Source organism: Macaca thibetana, chromosome 18 (genome assembly GCF_024542745.1).
Source record: "Macaca thibetana thibetana isolate TM-01 chromosome 18, ASM2454274v1, whole genome shotgun sequence".
In the NCBI taxonomy this organism is placed as follows: Eukaryota; Metazoa; Chordata; class Mammalia; order Primates; family Cercopithecidae; genus Macaca; species Macaca thibetana.
The window spans coordinates 72,604,717-72,625,530 of record NC_065595.1 but is presented as its reverse complement, the minus strand read 5'-3'; the positions used below and the strand labels follow the sequence as shown (position 1 = coordinate 72,625,530).

Genomic DNA, 20,814 nt, shown 5'->3' with positions numbered 1-20,814 from the left:
AAAACATTTTAACCAATTCTTAGGTTAAAAGATCCAGCGTCAGAGATTCCGTTTATAGGAACAGTGGGGAGCAGGTGGTTCAGCACGCTGTGTGACTCTCAGCAGCTACAGGGAAGTGGGCCAGAGTGCACCAGCGCATGCATCCTGGCCAGGGCCTAACTGTAATTCTGCCTAAAACCTGGCTTGTAAGTCTTGTTAGTTTCTCCAACGGAAAGTTTATCAAATTAATTGAACCCAAGGTGGGAACCTGAATGTATAGCCTGTTGAGAAGTATGGGTAACAACTTACTGCTTGTGATTTGCATCTGAAGTGGGGAGTAGGAGTAGTCTTGTAGGACTGAGCCCTTGATCTGTAGATTCTGGCTCTTAACTCAAATACGACAGTATCAGAATTAAATTGAATTATAGGATACCCAGTTGGCGTCCTCCGGAGAATTGCTCGATGTGTGGAGAAAACTCCTTCACATTCAGTTGTAGAAGTATTCTACGTTGAGTGTGACAGTAGAGAAAGAAGAAGAGTTTTTTTACCCTTAGCGTAGGATTTTGCATGGTCACCCAAATTAAATAATGGCAAAAGTTTAGATGAAGGAAGAATATGAACTTGGTTTGACCAGGTCATAGATGAGAAGATGATGAAGGGAGCTAGAACTAATAATTATTGGTATAGCGTAGTAAGTGCTAGACACTTAACCATCTCATTTATCTCATCATAAATACCACGCGATAAGAGGATAACTTAGTTTTACTGATAAGGAGAAGGCTAAGAAAATGTTAGTGCTCAGGTCTTTCTGATGGCAAAGCCTCCGTTCTTTATTGTAGGCTGTCAGAAGTGAAAAGGAGAGGATGCAAGGGAACTGGATTCTGCGTTTATGTCACCATTACTGGTAGTAACTATGACTCAGATCCTCTAAAAAGATACAACGATATAAATATTTTTTATAAATGAATAGATTTATCTAGTGATTTTGGAAAATCATTGATTTTTTTTAAAGTGGGACACTTGGCATTTAAGACTGCTCTGGAAATGAGTGAATTATTAATGAGCTTCCATAGGAATTCACTAGGGGGGCAGAATTTAATCTTTTCTGAGAATTAAGAATTTAGCCGCGGCTCCATCCTTCATTCAGCGTGTTTATGTGGTGTTAGAAAGCCCCCAAAGCAGATTAGGCTGAAGGAGATGGATTATATAGTAGAAATTAAATTGGAGCCATCAGTGCGTTAGGGAGTAGGAAAATAAGAACCCAGAAAGTACTATCAACAAACTTGCACACCGTTTTCCTTCCTCTAAGCAGCAAACTGAATATGATGTAAAACAGCAGCCAAAGTGTGATTAAGAAAGATCGAGGCCAGGCATGGTGGCTCACGCCTGTAATCCCAGCACTTGGGGAGGCTAAAGTGGGATAGCGTGAGGTCAGAGTTTGAGACCAGCCTGGGCAACATAGCGAGTCCCTGTTGTTAGGTTTTGAAGGGAAGACGAAGGTTAAAGAAAGACACACACAGAAAGAGGGTGGCTCTACAGCAACTGCGGGCATTTATGTCCAGCATAAACCTGAGAGGTGGGGGACCAGTTTAATGCCAGTACCCACTGCCGCTTGCAGGCTGGAGTGCTTACAGGTATGGGGGGCGGGGGGTCTGGGCGGTACGGCTTGCTGCCCGGGAGGATATTGGTAAGATGTTTCTATCATCTGGCCGTTTGGCCAAGTGTGTTCCTTGGGCCCTTTGCCCAGCAAGATATGATAGGGACGTTCCTTCAGCTGGGCCTCTGCCTGGCGGTGTGCGGTAAAAATGTTCCTGTGCCTTGTGGTCAAGTGGCTGGGCAGGGTGTTCTCATGGTCTGAGCCCCTGGGGATGTTTCACTTTGACCAAGGTCTGCAAAATGGCGGGGGGCTTGCAAAAGCAGTTTGGACTCACCTGTCTCTGCAATAAATAAAAAGAAAGAAGTGGAAAGTAATGAATCCTAGGATATTTGGATATTATTAATCTGAATTAATAAGGTTAAGATCCTGATTTTAGGATCTTAATCTTAGGATCTTAGGATCCTCAGATATTCTTAGGATCCTAGAATATTCAGATATTCTTAATCTAATTCTTAATTTTTTTTTTCCTTCTTCTTTTGAGACGGAATATCACTCTGTCGCCCAGGTTGGAGTGCAGTGGCGTGATCTCAGCTCAGTGCAACCTCCGCCCCCTGGGTTCAAGCAATTCTTCCGCCTTAGCCTCCTGAGTAGCTGGGATTGTGGCGCCCGCCACTACACCCAGCTAATTTTTGTATTTTTAGTAGAGACGGGGTTTCACCATGTTGGTCAGGCTGGTCTCGAACTCCTGACCTCATGATCCGCCCGCCTCGGCCTCCCAAAGTGCTGGGATTACAGGCGTGAGCCACCGCGCCCGGCTAGTTCTTAATTCTTAAGCTGGAATTACAGATGTGGGCCACTGTACCTGGCCAAAAACTGTTTTGGTGTTTGTGTGAGAGTATGGAAAGTGTGATTTCCCAGAATAACCTTTTTTTTTTTTTTTTTTTTTTTTTGAGACGGAGTCTCGCTCTGTCGCCCAGGCTGGAGTGCAGTGGCCGGATCTCAGCTCACTGCAAGCTCCGCCTCCCGGGTTCACGCCATTCTCCTGCCTCAGCCTCCGGAGTAGCTGGGACTACAGGTGCCGCCACCGCGCCCGGCTAGTTTTTTGTATTTTTAGTAGAGATGGGGTTTCACCGTGTTAGCCAGGATGGTCTCGATCTTCTGACCTCGTGATCCACCCGTCTCAGCCTCCCAAAGTGCTGGGATTACAGGCGTGAGCCACCGCGCCCGGCCCAGAATAACCTTTTTAAGCTGGCTTCTTTGACGTAGCAATATGCATTTAAAGTTCCTCTATGTCTTTTCATGGCTTAATAGTGCATTTTTTATTACTGAATAATGTTCTGTTTGTATGAACGTGCCACAATTTGTTTATCCATTCGCCTATTGAAGGACATCTTGGTTGCGTCTAAGTTTTGGCAATTATGAATAAAGCTGCTTTAAACATTTACGTGCAGGTTTTTTTGGTGCGTAAGTTTTCAGTTCATGTGGGTAAATAGAACTTGACTGTTGGATTTTTTTTTTTTTTTTTGAGACAGAGTCTCTCTCTGTCTCCCAGGCTGCATCATCCACCTCCCAGGTTCAAGCGATTCTTGTGCCTCAGCCTCCTCAGTAACTGGGATTACAGGTGTGTGCCAGCATGCCTGGCCAATTGTTGGATTGTATGGTAAGAGTATGTTTATCTTTTTAAGAACCTATTAAACTCTCTTCCAAAGTGGCTGCACCGTTTTGCATTCCCACCAACAATAAGTGAGAGTTCCTGTTGCTTCACACTCTCACCAGCATTTGGTGGTGTTGATGTTTTTGGATTTTAGGCATTGTAATGAGTTTGTAGTAGTGTCTTACTGTTTTTACTTTGCAATTTTCTAATGATGTGGCATTGAACATCTTTTTCTGTGTTTTTTGCCATCCGTAGATCTTAATGAGGTCTCTGTTCAGATCTTTTTCCCATTTTGTAAATGGGTTGTTTTCTTATTGTTGAGTTTTAAGAGTTCTTTGTATACAGTCACACGCTGCTTAACAGAGATGTGGTCTGAGAAATGCATAGTTGGGCAGTTTTGTCGTTGTGAGAACATCACAGGGTGTACTTACACAAACCGAGATGGTGCAGCCTGTTGCTCCTAGACCACAAGCCTATACAGCACAGTACTGCATACTGGAAGCAGTTGTAACACAGTGTAAATATTTTTGTGTCTAAACATACCTAAATGGAGAAAGGTACAGTAAAAGTACAGTATAAAAGATGGTTCACCTGCACCAGGGCACTTACCGTGAATTGGAGCTTGCAGTACTGGAAGTTGCTCTGGGTGAGTGAGTGAGTGAGTGTGAAGGCCTAGGACATTACCGTATGCTACTGTGGACTTTATAAACCCCGTACACTTAGGCTACACTAAGTTTATTTTTAAAAATTTCTTTACTAACAAACCTTAGCTTACCTTTATTTTTATCCTTATAAGCTTTTGCCTATTAACATTTTTACTTTTATTTTATTTTTTAAAGTTTTTGTTAACAATGAAGGCACAAACACACATTAACCTGGGCCTACCCAGGGGCAGGATCATCAGTATCACTGTCTTCTGCCTCCACTGTCATCACCACAAACACATGAATATGATGTCACTAAGCAATTGGAGTTTTTCCGCTCTGTTATCTTACGGCACCATCTTTTATGCTGTCCATTGCTGGCTGAAACTGAAGCTATGCGATATGTGACTGTATTGGATACAAGTCCTTTGTCATATACATGGTTTACAAATATTTTCTGCTTAGTGACTTGTCTTTTCATTCTCCTAGCAGTATCTGTTGCAGAGTAGATGTTTTTTATTTTTAGTGAAGTCCACCTTACCAATTTTTTCTTTCACAGATGCTGCTTTTTGGTGAAGTCTAATAATGTGAGTTTACTAACAAATGTCAGTCCTTGTTCTTCTCCAGTATTTTGTTGGCTGTTCTGAGTGTTTTAGCTTTCCATATAAACTTTGGAATCAGGTTGTTGATATAAGAAACAGTTTTCTAGGATTTTGATTCGGATATTATTGTTGAATCTGTAGATCATATTGACAAAAACTGGTATCTTAACAGTAGTGAGTCTTTCTATCTGTGAATGTAGACTGTCTCTCCATTTATTTAGACCTTTGATTTCTTTCAGAGTTTGAAAGAAAACAGAATTCCTTATATAGGTCTGATACATATTTTGTTTATACTACCTAAGTATTTTTGGAGAGTATATTATTATATAAATGGTATTTTTTAACTTCAAATTCTTATGTATCATTGCTAGTATCTATAGACAGTTAACTTATATATTTGATCTTGTAAAATCACTGTACTTGCGTATTAGTTCTAGGAGTCTTTTAATAGATTCTTTTGGATGTTCTACGTAGACAGTCTTACTACATGCAATAAAAAGTTTTTCATCTTCCTTTCCAATCGGTGTACTTTTAAAATTTTTGTTCTTGCCTTGTTGCACTAGCCAGGACTTGCAGTGTGATGTTGGATCAGGGTGGTGGTAGAGGTTATCTGTCATCTTTGCCTTGTTCCCAGCCATGGGCGAGTGTCCAGCCTCCCACCATTAAGTATGCATGAGTTTAGCAATAGGTTTGTTGTAGATGTTCTTTATCAGGTTGAATAAGTTCCCCTCCAAGTTTGCTGAGAAGCTTGTTTTTAATCATGAGTAGGTGTTGGGAATAGGTGTTAGATTTTGTCAGCCTTTTGCTCCATCAATTCATATGATCATATTATTTCTTTAGCCTGTTGATATGGTGGGTTACATTGATTGTGATAACCAAAGTGAGTGACTGAGGCAGATGTCCCAGTCAGTGGCGGCTTATTGGGCCAGCTTGAGGGCGTGCCCAGAAAAAACACAAGTTACAGACACATCTGTGGCTGGTTTTTTGGTTCTCAGGAGGTTTAGTGACAGGAATACTTGTATACTTGTGAGGTTTTAGTGCCTGGTAAATGTACATTTTACACAAGATAAGATGAACCTTTGAAGGAAAAGGGAGCAGAGGAAGCAGATACCTCAGGGAGGGATGAAGGAACTGATGCAGGATATTTTCTTGACCCCTTCACAGGACTTGCGACAGGGGTTCCCTGTTTACTCGGCCTGCCCCACTCAACCCCTCACGGGAGGGAGCATGTGAGCAAATGAGCGTGGGAACCGGCCAGCCACTTTGGTGCCGCCAGCAGGAGCAAAGTCTGTCCGCTGTGCTCCACTCATCATGGGAGAAAGCGCGCACGCGAGTGAGTGCAGGAACCGGCTGCTTTCACGCAAGCTGGAGCAAACTCCGTGCAGGCCCTGTGGCGGCATCCAGGCGGGGGTGCCTGCGACCCCAAGGCCCCAGAGGCCGTGATGCAGTGCTGCCTTAGCTCCGCCATCTGCAGACAGCAGCGTTACCCGCTCAGTGGACCCTTTGGCTAGTCGCGTGGGGTGGCTGCCCTCCGCCAGTGACGGTAAAGAGCCAGAGTGACAGCCTTTGTGGGGACCCGCACTAGCACCTCCTGAATTCTTGTCCGGTGCTCAAGAGGGATGAGGTCATGCAGACGATTGAAGGATGGTGAATATGGAGAATTTTATTGAGTGATGAAAGCCTCTTTCAGCGGGGCGAGAAGCTGGAAAGGGGCTGAAAAGGGCAGGTTGCTCTCCCCTGAAATTAAGTTGCCTCTGCCTCATCCAGCCATCGTCTCTAAGTCAAGGTGCCTCTCGATGTCCAGCTGATTTCACTGACGCCCAGCCACTTCTCCGCTCTGTCAGCTGAGTCTGGGGTCTTTATAGGCACAGGATGGGGCCGGGCTGTAGGTAGTTTTGGAAAAGACAACAAGACATTGGTAGGTAACAAGACGTTCAGAAAGAACCAGTTAGGAGAGAGCGGGCACACAGGTTTGAAAGTTCTCACTTTGGGCTGTGCGTTTCAGGTTTTTCTGCTTGAACGTGGGGTTTTGCCAGGGACCTGCTCCTGTCTGCCTAGAATTTCTCTGCCTCCTGCCCCTGTCATTGTATCAGAATAATTACTTTCATCTTGTCTTTATTCTGTACCTGGGAAGATAAGCTAGTAATCGGCATTATCAGTGTGGAGTCTTTTGGAGAGCCGGTTTCTGTTTATCTCCTGGGGAAGTTAGTGAGATAGGGGTATATTGAAGGGTGTGTTACTGGTGGAAGGTATCCAAAAGTTAGCAGTGGCGAATTTGTTCGGGTCTGCAGCAATCTCGTTTCTTGCCTCCTGAGAAGAAGGCATTTGACTGATGGGCATAAGGAAGAAAAAGAGACTGAGGCAAGTTTCAGAGAAGTAGTGAAAGTTTTTTCAAAAAGGCTTTAGAACAGGAAAGAAAGTATGCTTGGGAAAGACCCAAGCGGGCATGTGAAGGGTAAATGCAGTGTTTAACTGTGATCCTAGGACTTCACAGGCTGACCCACTTCCAGTGTCTTGCACACTTTTCCCATGATTCTCCTTAGGGTGGGCTACCTGCATGTACAGTGCCCTCCTTACACTTGGGAAGTGAGCACGAGCGGTGTGTTTAGGAAGTTGTCTGCACGTCCATCTGAGGCTTTCTTCCCTTTTCCTGTGGGGTGCCCCTGGAAGGTCATACACAGCCGTTTTGTCTCTTAATGTGTGCCCGGCTCACTCATCCAACACCTGAGATTTTATTGGAAGCCATTTTTGCTTCTCCCTGGTGCCTGCATTCAATTAACGCTTGAGTGTAACAGGTGTGGACCATCAGGAAATGTCCTCCCTCTGGCCCCTGCTGCCAATTGATCACGTTTAGAAAGGTAGTGTGATAATTGCTGAACCATCACCAGACATCTCTAGTGGGTGGGAGAGAGCTCTCTCCTGCCCCCACATGCCTGTCTAACTACCTGTGACAGGTGTGCGACCTGAACTCAGCTTCCAAGGTTTCGCCAGGGTCCGCTTGGCCAAGAGGAGGTCCATTATTCTCAGTTGATTCTTAAATGTTGAACTACCTTTGCATATCTGGATTAAATCAAGGTGTGTGATTGTTTTTAGACATTGATGGATTTGACTTGCTAATACTTTGTTGAGGATTTTTACTTTCTATGTTTATAAGAGGTATTAGTCTGTAGTTTTCCTTTCTTGGATTATATGTAGCTGGTTTTGGTATTAGGGCACTTTTGGCCTCATGGAATGAGTTAGTCTTCTCTGCCTGTGTTTTCTGAATTGTATGATGTTTTCCTTAAATGTTTGGTAGAATTCACTAGTCAAATAATCTGAGCCTGGGTTTTTTTTTCTTTTGGAAAGGTTATTAATTTTTGATTCCATTTCTTTAATGAATAATGAATATAAGATTATTAAAGTCTTTTGTTTCTCCTTGTGTGGGTTTTGGCAATTTGTCTTTTTGAGGACTTGGTCTATTTCATCTAAGTTATCAAATTTGTGGGTGTCAACCTGAAATAAGCTGAAGCAAAATTATTTTAAGTAGAGAGTTTATTTGGGCAGAGCCTGAGGATTGCAACCCAGGAGCATAGACTCAAGTTGCCCTGAATACACACACTTCCTAGCAGCAGTTATAAGTAAGTGGATTTTTAAAGGCCAAATTGTGGGGGACAAGGAATGAACTAATAAAGAGTTGCTTGTCAGGAGTTCTCACTGGTTTCCAGAGGTAGCATTGAGTTATTGGCTATATGTTGTGAAGCTATAGATTGTGAATTATAGCATTATTAGGTTAATTCGTAGGTACTTACGGCAATAACAAGCAGTTTCAAGAGGTGAATACACAACTCAGAGGAGGTGGGTTGGTGAGGGGAGGTATGACGTGATTTCGGTCTCATTTTAATGTCTCTTTGGGCCTGGTAGTTAAAAATACTTGCATTCCTCAGATAAGATCTTTTCTCACAGTCATCGAGTTAAAGTTATTCATAGTATTCCTGTATTACTTTGTCAGTATCTGTGGGATCAGTTATGACTCCTTTCATTTCTAATATTGGTCATTTGTTTTCTCTCTTAGTTATCTTGGCTAGAGATTTATCAGTTTTATTCATTTTTTTCCCAAAGAACTAGGTTTTGGTTTTGTTGATTATTTTTTTGTTTTCTTTTCCTCATGTTCGTTGCTTTCTGCTCTGATTTTTATTATTTCTTTCTGCTTGCTCCTCTTTTCTAGTTTCTTAAGGAGGTAACTTAGCTTATTGAGTATAGATCTTTTCTAATATGTGCATTCTTCCTGTAAGCTGTTGATGAAAGAGTCAAACTCTGTGAAATGTTTAAGGAGGTTTATTTTGAACCAACTATGAGTGACAAGGTCTGAGACAGTCTCAGGAAGTTCTGAGAACACGTGCCGTAGGTGACTGGGTTACAACTTGGCTTTAAACGTTTTAGGGAGGCATAAGACATCAATCAGTATAGGTCGGGTATACATATACATTGGTTCCATGTGGAAAAGCAGGACAGTTCAGAGTGGGGACATATGGGTCATAACTGGATTAAAAGAGTTTCTGATTGGCAATTGGTTGGAAGAGTTATTATCTAAAGACCTGGAATCAATAGAAAAGAGTGTCTGAATTAAGATAAGGGGTTGTAGATACCAAGGTTCTTAATGCTTAGATGAAGTCTCAAAGGTGGCTGCCCTTAGAGACAATAGATGGCAGATGTTTCTGGTTCAGACCTTTAAAAGGTGCTAGACTCTCCGTTAACCACTTCAGGATTGAGAAGATCTGGAAGCGGGGTTCTGATTATGTTAATAGAGTCTTTACAAATACAGTTTAAAAAAGGCTTTGCAGGATCATTTCAAAGTAGGGCAAAGAAGCATGTTTTGGGGTAAAATATTTTGATTTCCTTCTTTATCTGTCATGTGAAGTTATGCCAGAGTCCAGCTGGAAAGCAGCCATTTATATAGGGTTAAATAAAACCCCTCTGATGAAATTTCATGATTTGCAGGGTGTGACTCCCCAGACCTGTTAGACAGGAATTTGGGCAAGAGGAAAAAGGTCAAAGTTTAGTCTTCAAAGCTCTGCTTTGCTGTATCCCACAGATTTTGTTAAGTTGTATTTTTGTTTTCAATTACTTCAAAGTATTTTTAAATTTCTTTTTAGAAGTTTGAAGATTTTTTTTTTTAGAAGTATGTTGTTTAATTTTCCACATAATTGGGGTTGGGGCGAGTTCCCAGCTATCTTTATGTTAATGGTTTCTAGTATACTTCTGTTGCAGTTTGAGAACATAACTTTGCATGATTTTCATTTTTTAGAATTTGTTACAGTATATTTGATGGCCCAGCATGGGGTCTGCTTATTGAATGTTCCATGTGAACTTGAGGGGAATGTATATTCTGCTGTTGTTAAATGTAGTATTATGTAAATGTCAATTAGATAAAATTGATTAACATTGTTGTTTAGTTTAACTCTATCCTTACAGACATTCTGCCTGCTGGGTTTATCAAGGTTGTTGACCGGAGTATTGATGTCTCTAAGTGGATTTCTTTCTTCCTTTCTGTTCTGTCAGTTTTCACCTCATTTATTTTGGTCCTCTCTTGTTAGGTATATGCATGTTTAGGATTGTTATGTCTTCTTTTCATTATTGTTATTATACAGTGCTCCTCTTTAACTCTCATAATCAAAGAATGTTTGCAGTCTGCTTTGTCTGAAATTAGTCCCCAGTATCACTTTTTTTTTTTTCTTTTTTTTTGAGACGAGTCTTACTCTGTTGCCCATGCTGGAGTGCAGTAGTGCGATCTCGGCTCACTGCAGCCTCTGTCTCCGGGGTTCAAGTGATTCTCCTGCCTCAGCCTCCCAAGTAGCTGGGATTACAGGCGTGCACTGCCATGCCCGACTAATTTTTTTTGTATTTTTCACCATATTGGCCAGACTGGTCTCGAACTCCTCACCAGGTGATGTGCCCACCTCGGCATTCCAAAAAGTACTGAAATTACAGGCATGAGCCAGCACTCCTGGCCCAGTATCGCTTTTTAAAAGACTTCTTGGGGGCCTATTTATTTTGCAAGATTTGTAGTTTCCCTTATCAACTCATTTGTACTGTTGTCGGATTATCTGTGAGAGTCTGTTAGGCGCTGATGTTAATTTTTCATTAGGGAGGGATGAGTCAGGGGATTAATTTTTATTGGTGGATAATTACTAACGAATGTTTTTATACGATGACAGTTTTTATTTTGCCAGTCAACTTTGTACACCAGATAAAGAATATTCATGTAAGATGGAGTATTTGTATTTATTGGAGTGCTAATTTATTGGGGTGCTAATTCAGATCTCACTCTGTTATTTAGGATATAGTTAAATTGTCTGTTCTCAACATGTTAGAAGTAGTAAGGTAGAGCTGGCGTTGGGAGTGGGAAGGCTTGTGTGGCACCACCTGATGTTGAAGGAAGGGGACTGATTGACTATATGGCAGTGGCTACTGTAGTTACATTTGCCACTGGGAAAACCTTTGTCTAGAGAGGCTAAGTAATTATCTGGAAGTCTCTATGATTCTTTTTTTTTTTAAAAAAAGACTTGCAGTGTTGCTGTATTGTCCAGGCTGGAGTGAAGTAGCTGTTCGCAAATGCACTATAGCCTCAAATACCTGGACTCACGTGTCCTCCCATCTCAGCCTCCCGAGTAGCTGGAACCACAAGCCCAAGCCACTGTGTCTGTTTGTCTTGTAAATCTTTGTTCTGTGCCGATGCCGGATCAAATAGTGAGACGTCACCGTACACTTTTTTCTCTTCCCCCATTGATATGGGGTGGGGAAGAAAATAAATACCAGGCTATCTCTTCTTGCCATTCAATAGCATAAGTGATTTATAACTTGATAACAGTCTGAAGGCATTATAGTGTAAATAATGCTATATCAACTGTTCATCAGATCTCAACATTTGTAATCATAAATAACACTTATGATGCTCATTAGTTTACAAAAGTGTCTTTACATCAGAAATTTTGTGTAGTTCCTGGTAACAATCCTGTAAGTAATCTTCATTTTAGTAGTGGACCTGGGCTTGGAGTCTGAAAGGGAATTATGTGGAATTGTATCCCCAAAGCATCAGAACCCAGATCTTATTTTTTCCCACACTGTACTACACTGTTTCTATAGAATAAGAGGCCTCAAAACATTATTCCCCATGGTGTCAGCTGGACTAGTTTACCGTATCATATTTAAATGATGTGTTTTATGAGATTTTTATTTTATTTTATTTTTGAAACAGAGTCTTACTCTGTTGCCCAGGCTGGAGTACAGTGTCATGATCTCAGCGCACTGCAGTCTCCGCCTCCTGGGTTCAAGCAATTCTCCTGCCTCAGCCTCCTGAGTAGCTGGGATTACAGGCGCGTGCCACTGTACCCGGCTAATTTTTGTATTTTTAGTAGAGACGGGGTTTTGCCGTGTTGGCCAGGCTGATCTCGAACTCCTGACCTCAAGCAATCCGTCTGCCTCAGATTCCCAAAGTGCTGGGATTACAGGCGTGAGCCACCGCACCTGGCTTATTTTATTTTATTTTATTTTTCTGAGATGGAGTCTTGCTCTATCATCCAGGTTGGAGGGCAGTGTTGCGATCTCAGATCACTGCACCCTCTGCTTCCTGGGTTCAAGTGATTCTTCTGCCTTGGCCTCCTGAGTAGCTGGGATTACAGGTGCCCACCACCACACCTGGCTAATTTTTGTATTTTTAGTGGAGATGGGATTTTGCCTTGTTGGCCAGGCTGGTCTCGGAACTCATGATCTCAGGTGATCCACCCACCTTGGCCTCCCAAAGTGCTGTGGTTACAGGCGTGAGCAACCGCACCTGGCCTTCATGAGATTTAAAAATTACACTGTGCTTAAACTGTATACCCTAACATCAGTTTTTGTGGAGTATGTAGCAGTGTCTCTTTTTACTTCCTGATGGTTAATGATTGATTTTCAAATGAATTGATTTAAAATGGAAGCCTCAGTATTACCTAATTTTTTAAAACAATTGTCTTTATAGAAACTGAAACCTATCAACACTCTTCAAAATGCAGTGGAGTGTACCACGGACTGTATCTCGGCTGGCACGCAGGACATGCTTGGAGCCACATAACGCTGGTCTTTTTGGACGCTGTCAAAATGTAAAGGGACCTTTACTTTTGTACAGTGCTGAATCCAAAGTGGTTTTGGTACAAGGCCCTCAAAAACAATGGTTGAATTTATCTGCTGCCCAGTATGTTGCAAAGGAAAGGAGGCCATTGGATGCTCATTCACCCCAACCAGGAGTCCTTCGCCATAAGCAAGGGAAGCAACATGTTTCATTCAAGAGGGTTTTTTCATCCAGTGCCACAGCTCAGGGAACTCCAGAAAAAAAGGAAGAGCCTGATCCTTTGCAAGACAAATCTATTAGTCTTTATCAACGATTCAAGAAGACATTTAGACAGTATGGAAAAGTTCTGATTCCAGTGCATCTAATAACTTCTGGTGTTTGGTTTGGAACATTTTATTATGCGGCCTTGAAGTAAGTTTTTGCTTAGTCAAATGTCTTTCCCTGTCTTACTAGAATATGAATCTTTTTAATTGTACTAATGATAGCTTTAGATTTTTAAATGCTTTAATGTGTTTCATCCATAGAGGATAACTGTTTTTCATAGCTTTTTTCACATTTTAATAATAATAGCTAATATTTGCTTCCTGTTTGGAGCAAGCATCTGGTGTAATTTTTAACTGTTTCATCTTATTTAATCATCCCAGTAACCATATAAAGCAAGTTACACAATTATACCCATTTTATGAATGAAAAAACAGATTATTAGGCAAGGAGAGTAAAAATAGTTCAGCTTTTCCCAAAATAACTCAGCTGCTAAGAAGTGGTGCCTGGACTAAAAACCCAATTAGGTGTGTCTGATCTCAAAGCATACACTCTCCTATATGCAGATCTCATCCTGGCATTCAGGAGAGCACAGACATAAAATAAAATTTCAGAAATTTGGCAGCACCATGACTCCGTAATTATATATTTCTTAGAATGTTCATAAATATGAAAAGATATCTGTTTTGCCATATGTGTGGTTTTGGTGGGAAATTTGCAAGATTTTCCCAAAACCCGGCTAATCTGTTTGCATTGACATTACTCAAGTCCAGTAAGTGTCAAGGAAAGGTCTTACGTTCTGATCAGAAGTGAATCTGGTAGGTCTAGCCTCCCAGTGTTTTGAAACATACAATTTTAAGTGCATCTGTCTTGTTAATACTGTGCCTTCCCCTTACTTAATAAGGTAAGTTATTTGCTTCCCGCTGCTTTAGGTGCAGGAGGACCAATGATGCCCCATTTCTGCCACTAGTCGACCGAGTGCCCGTTCCTCTGTGTCTGGGCCTGGTGTGCAGGAAGGACTTTGACATTTCAGTAAACTCTCCTAATGGGTTGAGAATTACTTTATACTTTCCAGAGTTGAGTGGTTTTCAGTGCTTGATTATATTTAACGGCTTGATATCAAGACATTAACAAATTATGGTTAGTGTTGTACATAAAGCTCACTCCTTAGAAGCAGCCTATTGCAGACTAAGCTGTAAGTAGCTCTTCCAGGGTGATGGAATAGAAACTACTTATTATTGGGAACACAGGATCACATAAGTTTCTTGACAAAATTTCTAAAAGGATTTTTTTTCACCTTGTGTAATTGATGCTGTTCTGTTTCACTTTGTATCTTTACATTATGTTCCTGTTATTTAATTATATCCTTCTTTGTTGCATATCATTTTCTTTAAGAATTGTATCTTTACTTGCAGAAGATACTTTAGGTGTATATTGTATGGAAGTGTTTCTTGGTTTATTAATGACATTTTTGGACATGTTTAATATTTATAGAAGTCTTCAAAACTGCCCTTGGTTTTTTCACAGAACATAAAGTTACCATTTTGATCAAAAGTTATTGTAGGCATTCAGCCCTGTTGTGTAATGAATGGATTTCTACGTATTAACTTTTCTTTTTTGAGTCATGGAGGATTTTGTGATTCAGTCTGTGAACGATGACATGAAAAGTGCTTCTTTCTTTGCCCTCGTCAGGTTGACATGTAAGGCAAGGCGTTCAGCCTCCTGGCTGGCCTGAGAGGGAGAAATTCAAGCATTTAATTAATTGAATATGAGATTCTCATTTAGGTTGTTAAGAATAATATTTTTGTTCCTTTTACTTTTCCTTATTCTTTTTGGCAAAAGTTCTGTAACTGAAAAAGTAGACCCAGAATGATCTAGTGATCTTAATAATGCTTAAGATTTCTTCAGTGTTGTGTGGCACCTAAAGCAGTTGTGGGTGATGCTCTGCCATCCCCTGTAAAATGCAACTTTGTTAGTTTTATTTTCCCCCCTCTTTTTTTGCAAAATGCTTATACGTAAACATGGTGGTACAACTGTCAACTTTAAAATAATACCCTTCCCCATTACGCCTTGCTTTGGGGCTGTTAGCTTAGGAATCTGGTTGCCAGACCACCACTACTGCCTGCCACGACCACTGTGTCAATTCTGTCATAGCATCACGGAGAGAATTTAAAATGGACAGGTCCCTGAGGTTTTTATTAGCTCCTTCAAAATGTGAAAGTCGATTTGTTCTAAATGAAGATCTTAATCACAAGTAATGCTTAAAAAAATCAGACTAATGGATGAAAGAAAAAGGAATTAGAATATTTTCACTGTAGGATGATTGTATTGTAAAAATTGAAGTTGATTATACTAAATACAGACTGTCAGTTCACCTGACAAGAGGCTAGTTATATTTTAGTGTTGTTCGTTTGTTTGTTTTAGCTGAAAAAAGTTCTGTGTTATTTGCTTGTTGCCTATTACTATTAAAAGAAAGGGAGAAAAATAGTTTGTAGCTGGAAAGACGGGCATTTGACATCATGCCTCATTACTGACCAGTGTTTGTCTTAGTTACTCTGACAGGTCGCGTTACTGCCTTTCTAGGACTGTAGAGCAAAATGTCATTCTATATTTAGTTAACAGAGTGATGAAGTTCTCAGGCTTTTGAAATTCTTTATTTCAGGGAGTTCTAAATTGTGCATGCTAATAGATTTTATTTTAAAGTGAGCTTTGTTGCCACTCCTCTCTGGCAAAGCCTTGCAGAGATCTGATGTCTTGTGTTCAGAAGTGCTTTAGTTTGGTCAAATGTGGCTCAGCAGTGGTGGTGTGGTTCCTGCATTTAGATGCCTTGTGTTTGAGACCTCAGGTTCCTAAAGTTACAGACCTACTCTGAGGCAAAACCCTGATTACTTCTACTGCACTGTATCCAGACGGCGAATGTGCTTTTGTCCTTGTGTGTTTCTTCCTCTGTGGAAACAGTTGTAAAGCTGGCAGTTTGTGAAGCACAGATTCCTGGCTGGCTGTGGGCAGTTCAGAGTAGAAAGTGACAAACAATAGATGTTTCTGTTTGAATCAGACCCTCATTAATACTTCACATTCAGTACTTCCAGGAGAAATGAAAGTTATTTTTAAGAAAAGTCAAATCAACAGAAATAAGTGGGGCCGGGCGCAGTGGCTCTCGCCTGTAATCCCAACACTTTGGGAGGCTGAGGTGGGTGGATCACCTGAGGTCGGGAGTTCGAGACCAGCCTGACCAACATGGAGAAACCCCATCTCTACTAAAAATACAAAAATTAGCCGGGCATGGTGGTGCATTACACTACAGGATTACAGAGCCTGTAATCTTAGCTACTCAGGAGGCTGAGGCAGGAGAATCACTTGAACCCAGGAGGTGGAGGTTGCCGTGAGCCGAGATCATGCTATTGCAGGCCAGCCCAGAGCAAAACTCCATCTTAAAAAAAAAAAAAAAAAAAAAAAGTGGACCTTGATGCTTGCTTTTTCTGACAGAGGACACAAGCCAGTGACGATGCAGCTTGTTCCTGGAGTCTCAGTCCATTGTTGTATGATCTTTTATTTTTTAATTTTTTTATAGAGACAAGTGTTGACAGTGTTGACACAGCGCCTGCCCTAAACCTTATGTTAATGAGATTTAGTTGTTATCTAGAAAGAGATTTGAAAATGAATTGAAACTGAAGATAGAAGAAAGAATGAAGGTAGAAGAAATGAGATTGGACTCATAGTTTATTTTTAAATTTATCTGTTTAAAGTTTCCTTACATTGTTCTGTTTTCCTCTGACTTCTGATGATAAGTAATTTTAATAGTCCTTTCTTGAGGATGATCAGCCGTATCTGCTGAGGGTGCTCCCTGAACTGCTTAGTATTATGATGAAGTCACAGAGTGGGGCATCTTTTCCCTAGTTAATATTAAAAATATTCAGAATTTACCATTACCATAATCACAATAGATCTAGGCAATGCTCTTTCTTAATGTCACAGGGAAAGCTGCTTTTACAGTGGAGGTCTACGGGCCCTGCCTTCACCAAGAGGCAAACTCAGTAATGCTAATAAGGGAGGAGACCACCCCTCATATTGTCTTATGCCCAATTTCTGCCTCCAAAGAAAGAAGTAAAGACTAAAAGACAGAAATGAAATCCACAGGCAGACAGCCCGGCCCCACACCCTGGGCCTCGTAGTTAAAGATGGACCCCTGACCTAATCGGTTATGTTATCTATAGATTACAGACACTGTATGGAAAAGCACTGGGAAAATCCCTGTCCTGTTCTGTTCCGTTGTGATTACCAGTGCCTGTGGACCCCCTTAGAGTTTTAAGCTCTTAAGAGGCACAGGAATTGCTCACTCGGGGAGCTCGGTTTTTGAGACAGGAGGCTTGCCGATGCCCATGGCCGAATAAAGCCCTTCCTTCTTTAACTCGGTGTCTGAGGGATTTTGTCTGTGGCTCGTCCTGCTACATTTCTTGGTTCCCTGACCAGGAAGCGAGGTGATTAACGGAGGGTTGAGGCAACCCCCTTAGGCGGCTCAGGCCTGCCCTGTGGAGCATCCCTGCGGGGGACTCTGGCCAGCTTGAGTGCTGCAGATCCTGAGAGTGCTCCCTGGTAGGCAGTTGCCCCAGTGGACCGCCTCGCCAGAGCAGCACATGGCAGGCCCCTGCAGAGGATCAACGCAGTGGCTGAACACCGGGAAGGAACTGGCACTTGGAGTCTGGACATCTGAAAGTTGGTAAGACTGGTCTTTGAAACTTGCCCACTCCATTTGAGTGGAAGCGTGGCCTGATCACCCATGGCTTGCCTGTACCGGCACTTTGGTTTTTGTTTTTGACTTGACTTGGATTGCTCGATACTTTGATTTTGGTTTTGAGCTGGCTTGGATTTCTTGATACTCTGATTTTGGTTTTGATTCTGGTTTGGTGTAAACCATAGAAGTGTGTGTGTACCCTTTTTGCCCGTTCTTTGTTTTGTGGTGTGTGTGTGTTGTCTCGAGGAAGCATGGGTCAGGCACAAAGTAAGCCCACTCTGCTAGGAACTATGTTGAAAAATTTCAAGAAAGGATTTAAGGGAGATTATGGTGTTACTGTGACACCAGGAAAACTTATAACTTTGTGTGAAATAGACTGGCCAGCATTAGAGGTAGGTTGGCCATCAGATGGAAGCCTGGACAGGTCCCTTGTTTCAAAGGTATGACACAAGGCAACCTGTAAGCCAGAGCACCCAGACCAGTTCCCATACATAGACACTTGGTTAGAGCTGGTTTTAGATGCCCCCCACCCCCCCTCTCCACAGTGGTTGAGAGAACAGCAGCATAAGTGGCTGGCAGAGGCAAGGAAAGACCAGCAGAGAGAGAGAGAGAGGGAGGAAGGAGACACAGAGGAAAAGAGACAAAGAGAGAGAGAAAGAGACAGAGAGACAAAGAGGGAGTCAAGGAGAAAAAGAGAGGAAGAGACAGAGGCAAAAGGAAAGTCAAAAAGAGAGAGAAAGACAGAAAGTCAAAGAAAGAAAGAGAAATGTACAAGTAGTTAAAAAAATAAAAAAGGGATGATTTAACATTAACCACTGAAAATTCCCTTAACCCAGAAGTTTTCCTAACAGGGCATCTAAATCTTAGTTACCATGCAAAGGTCCGACCAGACCTAGGAGGAACTCCTTTCAGGACAGGATGAGCGATGGTTCCTCCCGGGTAATTGAAGGAAAAAAAAAAAAAAGCCATCACTACTGAGTTAATTTGGACAAAATAAGGTCTTATTAATAGCAAAGGATAATTAAAATCCCTAACTTACAAGGTTTTCAACAAAAGTAAAGTTTGCTAAAAGTTAACAGTGTGGCATATATTATAGTAACTTTTGATCTTGTGGCCTTAGACAGTCTAGTCCACCGACATAAAGAGTTCACTTTGGAAAAGAATGGTTATCATCAAAAAAAAAAAGCAGGGGGGCAGAGTTTATGTAAAAAGAGTATTATATAGTAAATTCTTGTCCTGAAATGAATTAACTGGTTGTTTAAACAAAGAAATGTTTGTATTAAGTCAGAAAGTTGAGGCATTTCAAAGAATTGTCTGCAAAAGTCGTGAAAGAGAAAAATGTTAAAAAAGGAATTTATGCAAGAAATGTTGTATAATTTAAAAGTAACTAGGCCTCCTTAATATACAACTATTGAAAAAAAAACAAACCAGTTGATGTGCAAGGTGTATAATGAAAGTAAAATATACTTTTGATAAAAGGATTATAAGGAAGTATAAAAATGTATATTTTTACCTACATTAAAAGGTTAAAAAATTATTGTTTTGAAGGTTTAAGCAAGTTTTAAAACTTTAATTGTAAAGAAAATTCTGTGTGTAAACATACTAGCTAAAGTTAAAGGGGTGTTATCAGTTTTTCTGTGAACTGGACATTAAAGTAAAAACACAACGAGTTTTTCTTAAAGCACTAACCTGCTCTTTAACAAAAATTATAAAAGGTTAAAAAGAGTCTATAAAAATCTTACCTTATGGTCTGACATTAAAAAATTGACTAAATATGTATAGAAAGGTTTATTAAAACTAAGTTTAACATTAATAACACACTAATATAAAGGTGAAATTTAGCTTATCTGGTATAAAAATAATACAGGAAGCATTGTCAAATATAAAATGGTGTTTGGCTTCTTTGGTACAAAAACTAATAAAAACAGGTGCTAAAGGAAATTTCTCCGTAGAAAGGCACCAAGGACTATAAAGTCCACTGCTGATGTCCCCACATTTAAAACAAAAGATCAATTTCTTAGAAATTACATACTTGGTTTATCTTCCACTTTCCCTTCTCTCCAAAGTAAAAGTCTGTTAGCACAGGTACCACCCCTAGAGTTTCCGGTAAACCAGCACCAGCCTGAAGATCACGTTCTCATCAAAGGGTGAAAAGAAAGGAAACTCAAGCCAGCCTAGGAAGGACCCTACCTTGTGCTGCTACCCACCAAGACTGCTGTTCATACAGTGAAAAAAGGACGGACTGATCACAACTGAGTCAAGAAAGTACCACCCCCTCCAGAATCATGGGCCACAGTCCCAGGGGAAAACCCTACCAAACTAAAGCTAAGAAAAATTTAACTGTTTCGTCTATTCTATTACTCTTTCTTCTTTCCTCGCTCTATTGCTGACCATCTAGTTATTAACATAACCAAATCAATTTCGCCTCAAAGTATTGCATTTAATGCTTGCCTTGTTACACCCTGTGGGAACTGGCCAAGTCAAAGACAGCTCTCTGCTTCAGAAAAGTACCTCTGGCCCTCCTGACTGTCCTCAGACTGGGCATTAGTAAATTAGGACCATTTAATCCGGGGAAGTTTCGATAAAGACTCCAGTGTTAACTGGGAGTCTCGCTCCCCAGTGTAGAGCTTTTATGCCGTAGTTGGTCCAACATTCTGTGGACCACTAAAGAGCAAGGATGGACCGCCCCAACTGGGTTTTGTAATTTCCTGAAATCATACATTCATTTTACTAGAGGATCATAGAAGTTAAAGACTTAAAACAAATGTTGGCAATTAAGACAGGACACCAAGATGGAAATGCCTGATTGGAATGGATCAAATATTCCATCCGCACGTGAAACAAAAGCAGTTGTTATGCATGTGCACATGGTAGGCCAGAGGCCCAGATTGTCCCCCTTCCACTAAGGTGGCCCTCCAGTTGACCAGGCATGGGCTGCATGGTAGCTCTTTTCCAGGATTCTACAGCCTGAAGTGGTAAGTCGTGCCAAGCTCTCTCTGCTATATCCCAAAGTCCAGCACCCTGTGGGTCAGCCCCCGAGGGCCATGCAGCCTCCGTTTCCCAACACTAAGTTCACTTCAGTTCTCTCATGACAGGGAGGAAACTTAGCGTTCCTTGGAGACCTGAAGGGATGCAGTGAGGTTCAGAATTTTGAAGGGCTTATCAATCAGTCAGCCCTTGTTCATCCCCCAGCGGATGTGTGGTGGCGTTGTGGTGGACCTTTACTGGGCACTCTGCTGAATAACTGGAGTGGCACTTGTAC

At 41.3% G+C, this 20,814-nt stretch overlaps 1 protein-coding gene across 5 annotated transcripts in view; it reads left to right on the top strand.

Annotated features, from left to right (window-relative positions):
• Window positions 1-20,814, top strand: part of FAM210A (family with sequence similarity 210 member A) — a 62,350-nt gene that overhangs the window by 27,360 nt on the left and 14,176 nt on the right. For all 5 annotated transcript variants that reach the window (XR_007721153.1, XM_050767581.1, XM_050767578.1 and 2 more), the window contains one exon: window positions 12,470-12,970. Coding sequence is in view for 4 of the 5 variants with exons in the window: in XM_050767581.1 (XP_050623538.1) it covers window positions 12,498-12,970 (473 nt within the window). In the remaining variant the exon portion in view is untranslated. The remainder of the gene's footprint in view (window positions 1-12,469; window positions 12,971-20,814) is intronic.